The following is a 10,436-nucleotide window of genomic DNA, read 5'->3' on the forward strand; positions in this document are numbered from 1 at the left end:
AATGAAAAAAAAAAAATCGCAATGAGTAAACTAGGTTAGTTGTCTACTGAAATGATTGCTGCAATTATCGTAACATTTTCAAAATTTTGGGATCTCGTTAAAAAATTTCGATCATTTACTGAATAAAAATTTATACAAACCAATAACTTTTCTTGCTTCTCCTTGCAAATCTTCAAAATAAAATAAGACTATATTTAATTGTTATATCGTTTAATAATTTAAATAAAGTAAAAACTTACTGTCTAATATAAATTAGGTATTATTAATTAATTTTTTTTATTTTTACAAAATTTCAAACATTGATATATTTACCACTTTTTCACTTCCACTTTATGTTCAGACCTTAAACTCATAACCGCAGTAAAAAGGGCAAAAAAGAATCCAGCCATTCCAGTGGTTCCAACAAGTAACACCAATCCACCCATAAGTAGTGGTATTAGAGCCAAAAATTTAAGTTTGTATGCCACTAAAAGTGGAAACAATAACTTTTTGTATTTCTTTTTGAGTTTTTTTATGTTGCGACTGCTGCCGGTCAATTGTTTTTGATTGTAATCATCATTCGATAAATCTAAAAAAAATAGAGAAAAAAAAATGAACAGTTAAATGTGTCAGTTTTAATTAGCAATCACACTAATCACTGGCTGAGAATATTAGGATTGTACGTTTAATGGAAATGCCTGCAGATATACAACCATATAAATCTCAGCCAGCGCACAGTGGGACGACCCATAGCAATAAATAAAAAAATCGAATATTATTGCGGTACTTTTGAGTTATTGGTATGTCATCCCAAATATATTTAGGTTCTAACTGCATCAAAATTATTTGCGTTGTCCAATTAGTGCAAAAGTTATAGAGTGCTAAACATTGTCTAGTTTAATTTTTTTTTGGTGGTGAAAAATCAGGTTGTAATTTGTCTTACTCCCAAAATTTTTTGTCCGGTAAAAAATTAATTTAATAATGGATAATAACACTCATCAAGGTATATTAATTAATATTTAACTATAAAAAAATTTTTGTTTTGTTGAGTTTTGTTTTTATTAGTGATTTTCCAAGTGTTGGTAGAAAAAAAAATGTTTTGACTTTGAGTAAGATTTTCTTTTTTACACCTAAAAGGCTCTCTGGGGTTTTTATGGTTTTATACTCAGGAAAGTGTCCTCTAAAGGAATCAAGAAAAAAATCTTGCCCCAATTTTCCCCATGTACTTATAATCACGTTTTTTAGGTTCGACCCCCTATATCAAAAATGGCCAAAATTTAAAAACTTGGCTGGATAGTGCGAAAACAGACGATTTGATGGGTTCTGTTTGAAAATTCAACAACTTCTTGGCTTAGAGGAGTCAACAGGAGACGTAGAAGCTCAAATACAGGAAGTAACTAAATTTTATTGCCTCAAAGTAAAGTAGAAGATGGAGCAGTCTTCTAGAAGACTCAATCGGTTCATGAGCGCTAACGAATAATGGCTGAATTCTAATCTGAATATAACTAAAGCTATACATGATTGCGTAAGTGATGACATCAATTTAAAACAAAAAAATGCAATATTATTTATAACATTTTACCATTTTAATCAAAAATGATGGGATCAAATTCTATAAAAATGCAAAAATTCTTAGCAGTTGTCAAATTTCCGGTCAAAAAATTCACATATATCAAATTATGATCGAGATATATACCAATATTCATCAAAAAATTATATAGATCTTAGTTTTCCCCTAGAATTTAACCCGGACGACTTAAGTTATACCTCCGAAATCGACAATGAATAAAAAGTTTTGTTTCTTTATTTTGTTATTTTCTTATTTGTTTGAATATTCAAATTATAGTGTTTTATTATCTATACTATTATTAGTTCTATTTTACATAAATTAAAATTATTTAAAAGAAAAGAAAAAATAATAATAAAAAGAAAATCCTAAAAAAAAAGTTCGCTGCTCAACTCTTTTAACTAAATAAAAATTAATTTCCTGGCTAAAACGTTTCCATTTATCTGGTTTTCATGTTTAATTCATAGATTTAGGTGTAAATAGACGTCTTAATGCAACTTTACGTAGTTTCAGTCACTAAAACACAAGATATTAGAAATGCCGATTTTTCCATACATTCGTCCCACTGTGCAGCGCCAGCGTGATGGATAAATCAAAAGATAGGACAATTCCGATTTTTTGTATTGACCTTTGTAAATGGTCATATTGGAAAGTTTGAAAAAGGGTAAGCTAAGGGCATAAATATTGTGCATCGCCCAATCCTAGTGAATACGTAAAAAAATTGAAATCTTTTAATTTGTCTATTACTCGTAACTTAAAAAAAAAATATCTGCCTTAGGTTAAGTCCAATATATTTTTATATTTAAAGTCGCCATTCAAATGAGTCACTTTATTTTTAATCACTTACAAATTCTAAAATATTCTTTTTTTAATAGTGCTTTTAATGTACCTATTATAAAACAGTTTTCTTAATTTCTGACTCATGAAAACTCATTTCATTATAAATTTTTTTTTTAAACAATGTGTTCGAAACGATCCAACAAATTTTTTATTTGTCCCGGGTTTCGCTCCTAGAAATATGGTCTCCGTAACTTTAGGGCAATATAAGGATCCTGGAAAAATCCAATTCGAGATAAAACTTAGACATGCCATTACTGTGATACAGATTTAGGGCCAAAAGTAACAGTACCTATAATTGTATATAGACCATTATAAAAAAGTTATCATAAAAACATTTCTAACGATTTTGATTTAAAAAATACCAACACTGTGACAAATAAAGTAATAAAATTACTTAAAAAAACTAAAAAAGTAAATAAATAGCCCGTTATCTGGCATAGAGCCGTAGTCTAGCTATTTGAAAAAAAAAAAAAATTCTTATAAAATTAAAATAAAAAAAAATTCTTTATGAATTTTATAGTTTTAAAAAATTTTTACCAAAAAAGTAAGTAATATTACTGTTTTATTTTATGAACAAGTTTATGAACAAAATTGTGATTACAAAAAAAAAACTAAAACTAATTATTTCTTTCATTACAATGAATTTATAGATTAAAAACATTCAAAATTTTTACAGGCATTTTCAGAAAAAAAAAAAAAAAAAAATTAAAACAAATCAAAAGATAAATTTTGTAACATTTTGAGGTTATTATAATGAACATCTTAACCCAAAATTTTGAAAAAAAAATCACAAACGATATTAATATATTAAAGTTAATAGTTTAAAGTTTTTTAAATTTGAAAATTTCGAAAATGATGAATTATTTCTTAAAATATTTTTTGACGTGATAACGTCTTATAAATCTATGAACCATGGCAGCCACCACAAAAAAGTGACGCCATTTTCTAACATTACACTCGCGTTACACTTTCGCAGTGCGGCAAAAAATTTCAATTAAAAATTAAAAATAAACTATTAGAGATACAAAAATCTTCTATAGCTTATTTGAAACATAATAACCTAAAGCTTAATCCAAATGAAGGTTTTTTAAAAATTCCGTCATTTAATAGGGTAAACAGGGGTAAAACGGAAAGTCGTAGAGAATTAATTTTTTTGCTATATAGATGAGACTAGAATAACTGCATTTAAGAGAAAATTCTAAAAAAAATTTGAAACTAAGCTATAACGTTTTGTTTGAACGTTGTACACGTGTTGGGGTTATGACAAAATAATGATTTTGGGTAAAGGAAATTTTTTTTTTGACAATTCTAAAGATGCCAAGTGAAAGATGAGGGAAAAAAAATTAGGAATCTGATACGGATTTTTTTCCAACACTCTGCGTTTCGAAATATGAATTTTTGAAAAACATATTGTTTTTTTAGGGGTATTTTTGGGTAGTTTTTGGTTTTTGGCTTTTTTTTTGAGGGTTAAAAAATCTCAAACTTATAGGACATGTAGGTTTATGCCTTACCTATCCATACATGTGCAAAAACTTGGAATTGTTTAGTGAGCTTTGACTGAAAAATGGAAGAAACAAGTTTTTTAAAAAACACGTTTTTTGACCGTTTTTAACCGATTTTCATCGTTTTTTATTTTAATCTTTTTTCTTTAATAGATACAGGAATAAAGTATATGGAGTAATGATAGACCATGACTACGACTATACATAAATGTGCAAAGTTTCAATCATTTTCGTAAACACAATTTTGAGATAACGGTAAAATAAAATTTTAAAATTCAACAGGTTATAACTTTTGACCAAGAGCAGATAGAAATTTGATTAAACATTTATGAGCATCCTGATACAATTACCTTTCATTTGGTATATCACACATAACGGTAGACTAACTACAAGCTACACAATGTTAAATCAAGAAACTTGAGAAAAACCTCATAACACCAGTGGAGATCTGTTGCCCTTCGAACAGCCACTAGTGTGGGAAGTACGGTAATCTCAGTTTGGAAATTCGACATGGTTTACTTTAAAAAATTCTAACTTCTCTTGTAGGCATCTTTGAAATGAGATTGATACGTCATATGAAAGGTGAAATAATAAGCTTTCACATGGTACATATTTTCAATAGGTTGTCAAACAAAAAAATTGATTCCATAACCTGAGAACATAAAAATAAATTTTTTTTTTGCTTTTTTTAATGAAATTTGATCGAGTTCAAAAAATTCCAGCTCTTCATAGCAATGATCGGTATATATATTTTGAGCTAAGACAATAAGTTTTCATATGGTTTAAAATTTTTTTATAGTTTGTTAGGGGAAAAAATGGAATTAATGACATGAGAAGATAAAAATTCATGTTTTTTTTTGCTTTTTTTGATGAAAATGATTGTTTTCAATAAATTATTTTTATACTTTTTGCGCATTGTAAAAATGGTTTTATTCTTAAGAAGAAATACTTGGCTTTTAAATTGCATAGTTTTTTTTTTTTTGTAATCTTTTAAAATAAAAAAATTAATATAATGAAAAAATAAAAAAGGTAATATTTTGTAGCTTTTTCTTGTAAATTATGATTGTTTGAAATAAATAAACGTTTCAATTGACTCATTTTAAACAAAAGCACACAACCTGTTTTACGACGTTATCACGTAAAATCATCGTCCGTAAACCGGCTTTACAGACAACCTCTTTTTTTCAAAATCATGAACTTATGAAAAATATTGAATTTTAATAGAAAATATGTAGTTCTTATTTTTGAAAATTTATTTTTCAAATTGTGAAACCATGTGAAAATCTCCTTTTTAATTTTGTTCTATCATTATTACAGAATGTAATACTCGTTTTGGAAATTTTTCACTTTGAAATAATTTTTTAAGCAAATACTTAAGTACCTACATAGCTATTTGAAAAAGAGTTTGAGCTCCAAAATTGGGATTTCAAAAAAAAAAACGTAATAATTTTTTAATAATTTTGTTTTTAATTTTTTTAAGTCTGCATTTTATTTAACAAATCAAAAGTGCTCTTTTTAATCTCAAAATTTAAATTTTAATTTACCTACATCAAAAGCTGCTAAACTAATTTTTAAGCAAAAAAATTGGCCTTTAATAAGCTAAAATTTCGCACACACAAATAATAACAATTATTATTTTTGTTTCGTGTGCTAACTTAATTCTTATTTTACTTTTAAAAGTTTTTGGATTTAACCCTAGTTTACGGATTGGGGTTCATGCGAACCCCAACGCATGTTTAAATGGTTATAACTTTTTTCTAAATCCTTTTTTCGACCTGGGATTAAAACTCAGTGGACGAAATTAATTTTTGTTTACGTTTATTGTCTTTTTTTTCCATAAAAGCGGTTTTATATAATTTTCTGGAATTTTTTTCTGAAAAAAAGTCACAAACCAAACTTGGGGTTCATGCGAACCCTAAGACTTAAAATGGACTATTTTCAACAGTTTTTATTATATTTTGGCAAAACCAAACACGTGTTATCATAAAAAGACACCGCAACTGTCACCTTAATCAATAACAGAAAGAGACAATGCATCAAATTGTTGATAATGAACAATTATTAGAGGTTTTTTAACTGTGGATTTCAATAAAAACATTTTTCTTCCAAAACCAATTTTTGATTAAACAAAAAAGTGTCAAGAATGGACCCAAATGGTCTATTAAAACGCTTATAAATGGAGTTTTATTAACAGTATCGACAAGATAAAGGTCTTAAAATTTAGGAAAAATTATAAGGAATCAGGTTCTGTAATTCAACGTTTAAAAGGAGCAAATGTGTCGAAGTTGCACTTAGTTGCAATTTTTTTTTGCAGATTCAATTAGATACGAGTTAAACCTTTAGAAAACATTAAATTTTATGACACAATAATGTGAAATAGTATAACTTTTCACAGAAAGAAAACTATTTTTACGTTTAATTTATATTAAGATTCAACTTATCACTTTTTTATTTATAAAGTAATATAAAATTTAGATACAGCATCTAGTAGACAGTTTCGTGTCTCTATATCAATATTCCATAAAAACATTTTTCTATAGCCACTTAAAAAAAAGTACTTACATAAGCACTGTCGTTAAAAAAAATCATTTTTTCTTTGGGCTGAAAACTTTGAACACTAGACCACTGCTGTTAATCATCTGGAGTGATAATTAATTTTAAAACTATAAGAAAATGCTAAGCAAGTTATCTTCTTTTAGTAGGATATTAATTTTATAAGGCTTTAAGGCTTATTTTTAAAAAATCATTAGCTAGAAAATTATGCGAGCTAAAAATTTTTGGTTTGCGCAAAAAAAAAATCATTTAAGTAGTGTGAAATTTCTGAGGTTAAAATTATCTGTTTCAAAATACTTTGATGGAGAAATCTAAAAAAGTGGTTTTCATTACTAGTAGAGTAACTAAAGCAAATTATTAGGGAACCCGGCCGAACAGCTCTGATTTTGACGATTTTTTTTTTCAAACGTAGGTAATGAAAAATACTTTAAAGTCTATAGATTAAAAATTGCCGGTGTTGCCGTTTTGTTTTTTAAAATTAAAATTAATTTTTTTTTAACAAAACCATTTTTTTTTGCTTAAATTTCATAAAACAAATGAAAGCAAAAGATTCTCCAGGTAATTTAAGGAAAATATATAAAAGGCAGTAAGGGACAATCTTCCATCGTTTAAGCGATAAATGCAATTTTCTAACATTCTGACCTCAAACACAAAAAAAATATTTTGAAAACAACGGCAACACCTACAATATTTTAAAATACATTTTTAAAAAGCCAGAAGCTCATTCTTATCTCTTAAATTTAAATCCACTAAATTTAATAAAGACTTTTTGAAAAAATGGTCCTCAAACTCAGAATTAAAAAAAAAATGTTATTAGAAAAATTTAAAATGACTTTTTTCCAAACTTTTTCTAATAAAATATGAATTTATTTAAAAAAAAATGTTTGGCCATAAATATTATCAGTTGAATTTCGAAGCAAAAAAGGTAAAATATATCACACTTTTGAAAAAAAAAAAATGAAAAATTACTTCAATTTCAATGGTTTTTTTTTTTATTAAAACTGAATGTTTGCATTGAAATAATTAATTTTCTCAAAGACTGTGTTAAATAGGAACTTTAAATTTTTGCTATTTAACTTTCAACAGTAAGGGTTATTAAATAAATAAAAAATAATTTTATGTTTAGATGTTGAACTTTAAAAAAAAAATAATTTACATTTTTTTTCAAAACTTTTATTAAAAAAAGTTCTTCGAAAATGAAATACTTTTTAATTTTTTTCATAAACCGTAATACATATTGACATTTCCTTTTATAATTTAAAATCATAATAAATGAGGCCAAAAAAAATTGAAAATATATGCATTTTATATTACGACCAAGTTTAAAAAACGACATGTTAAAATTTTTTCAATAATTTTTTTTTTTTTCAAAAATCTGAGTTCAATTACCATTCTTTCAAAAGCCGTTCATTCAATTAACTTAATTTTAATTTGACATATATGACTAAGCTTCTAGCTTTTAAAAAATGTATATTTGAATATTGTAGGTGTTGCCGTTGTGTTCAAATATTTTTTTTTTGTGTTTGAAGTCAATTAATAAGAAAATTGCATCTATCGCTTGAACTATTGAAGATTGTCCCTCACTCCCATATATTTTTTTTCCTTGAATTTCCTAGACAATCTTTTGGCATCAATTAATTTATGAAATTTAAGAAAAATTTTTGAAAAAAATTTGTTTTTGTTCACAAAAATCTTCAATTAAATTTAAAAAAATCAAAACGGCAACACCGGCAATTTTTAATCTATAGACTTTAAAGTATTTTTAATTACCGACGTTTGAAAAAAAAGATCATCAAAATCTAAGCTGTTCGGCCGGGTTCCCTAATATTGCCAATTTTTGAGCTTTAGTTACTCCACTATACCCCCTCCTTCGATCTTTGAATCCATTTGTAGGTACGTTCTCTTCCTAAACTGTTGGACGGATTTTCTTCAAATTTGGAACAGAATTATGGAACAATGAAAGCTTTTTTTTGTAATGTCTCACTTGAAACGTATCACATTTTCAATAAATTGCAATTTTATCAATACCTAATGCCTCAAACGATCTTTAATAAGAAAAACCGTAGTGTTCATTTTTAGACAAGGTCTGAATTTTTTTTTTCAAAAATCATTATTTTCAAAAATTGTTGTTTTTGGTAATGTTTGATTTTCTTAAAAAGAGTTACTAAATTTCAACGAATTTTTGTGTCTTCAATACTTTATTTTTGATTCAAAATTTGAATCAAAAAAATTTTGATTTTTTTCTTTAAAAAATCATTTATTTCAAGAACGGAAAATTGTTTTTTGTATTTAATTATTTTCTGGAAATTTGTTATTAAGATTCTAGAATTCTACAAATATTTGTAATATAAAACAATAGAATTCGCATTCAATAAACGTTTATACTCCTACGAAATTTCACATAGAAATCTTACAAACTCACTTTCATCAAAAAACTCCATAACAGTTGAACAGATTGTCTTTACTTTTTCCATTGCTCGTCCAAGAGGTATCACAAGATCACTATTATCCTCTAAAGGGCTGTTTTCACTTTTAACTCTCACGGGTCGTTGTTGTTGCCAATTATTATCCTTAAATTTGACAGTTCTCATTAAAAATGTTTCTAGATTTCCAATGAAATTTTGCACTTTTTCATTTGAATTCACATCAAAAAATTCACTAAAATTCTTTGAACTATCGATTCCTTTAAATCTATTTGTTTCCGATCTAGCTGGTATAATAATCCAGTCATTCCATTCGTTTGAAAATGTAACACTTTTTGCCACATTTAATATGTGATTCCACATAATTATTTTAATTATTATCCCAAAGTTTGTCATGATTGGTAACACTTTCTTATAAAAATCACACAAACACTTCATTCGATTTATCAACAAAAAATGATCTAAAATTTCCAATTGCTTTGATCATTTATAGACAACACTTTTTTAAGGTCCAATTATTTGAAAAAAACAAAAAAATAAAAATCTTAATTTACGCGATAGAAAAAAATAAACTTTTCTCCAGAGTTCTTGGCTAAAAACTGACAGACTCGTTACAATTTTCAAACTCTCACACAAAGTTTATTCATGCGTTCCTCCTTTCAATCTGCCCTTTGGACATTTTTTGTATCCAGCAGCTGTGTGTTTTTCAAGATGAAAAAAAAAAAAAAAATAAATAAATAAAACAAAAATGACAATAATTATTACTTGCAGCTATACGGAGGTCTAAATTGCCATAGATACCACAAACAATACCTCCTCATGCCTCATAAGACCATACCATTAAATGATTCCCAATTATAGTTAAATCACTCTATCAAGCGCAATACTATTTTTTTTAGTACGATCACGGCTTACGAAAATAGCGGGCGGTTCACTTTCAAACTCAAGAATCCGAATCGGATGGATGAAGCTGCTTCACGCACGGCGGCCGCAGGAACATAAAGTACACTGACTGCAATATTACAATTTACCATCTTGGTCGTAGAGCAAACTTATTTTTTTGTCCAAAGGGGTCTTGTCGACAATAGCTCAGCGCGTTAACACTTTATACATTTTCCTTGATTTGACTTCTTTTGCCAAATTATATATCACCCGAGAAAGTTTGAGGGTGATAACTTTGCCTACTTTGAGTTTATATGATGATGTTGACCTTAAGGCTGCAGCGCCAAATTAGTCCCACCATCATCACTGTGCGCCATTAAACTCAGTCCTCTCCTTATAGTCTCGAATGCAAATGAAGATATTTTGACAAATCATCACTTGGCACTTAAGTTTAGATGAAATAGTAGAGATGGGTAGATTTAAAAAACCCATAGCACAGGCAGGAGCACGAAAAGTTGAATTTGCATTTTCTTGTTCGTGATTGTAGGTTTGCTCCAAGATGAATTGCTGATAATTTGAGCAGAATGGATGGAAGTTGCGGTCTGCTTTTGAATAAAATATAGTTACAACGAAGAATAACGTACGTGATGATGTTGATGATGACTGTTGGGCTTATGGGCTGTGGGTTTA

At 27.5% G+C, this 10,436-nt stretch overlaps 1 protein-coding gene across 1 annotated transcript; it reads right to left on the reverse strand.

The window, feature by feature from the left end:
• Positions 1 to 308: 308 nt before the first annotated feature.
• LOC129914955 (uncharacterized) lies at positions 309 to 9,227 on the reverse strand. Its single transcript, XM_055994405.1, has 2 exons — positions 8,864 to 9,227; positions 309 to 568 (listed from the first exon to the last, which is right to left on the reverse strand). Exons 1-2 carry the CDS (start codon positions 9,225 to 9,227, stop codon positions 309 to 311), a joined length of 624 nt encoding a protein of 207 aa, XP_055850380.1.
• Positions 9,228 to 10,436: the final 1,209 nt, after the last annotated feature.

The sequence above is a fragment of the Episyrphus balteatus genome, chromosome 3 (assembly GCF_945859705.1).
Source record: "Episyrphus balteatus chromosome 3, idEpiBalt1.1, whole genome shotgun sequence".
NCBI classification, from domain to species: Eukaryota; Metazoa; Arthropoda; class Insecta; order Diptera; family Syrphidae; genus Episyrphus; species Episyrphus balteatus.

What these genes read in the sequence shown, in the direction of transcription:
- LOC129914955 (XM_055994405.1), bottom strand. Translation starts at nt 9,227, where the DNA reads ATGTGGAATCACATATTAAATGTGGCAAAAAGTGTTACATTTTCAAAC. An exon ending in TATGGAGTTTTTTGATGAAA is followed by an intron (nt 569 to 8,863) that starts GTGAGTTTGTAA and finishes TATTTTTTTTAG; the next exon opens with ATTTATCGAATGATGATTAC.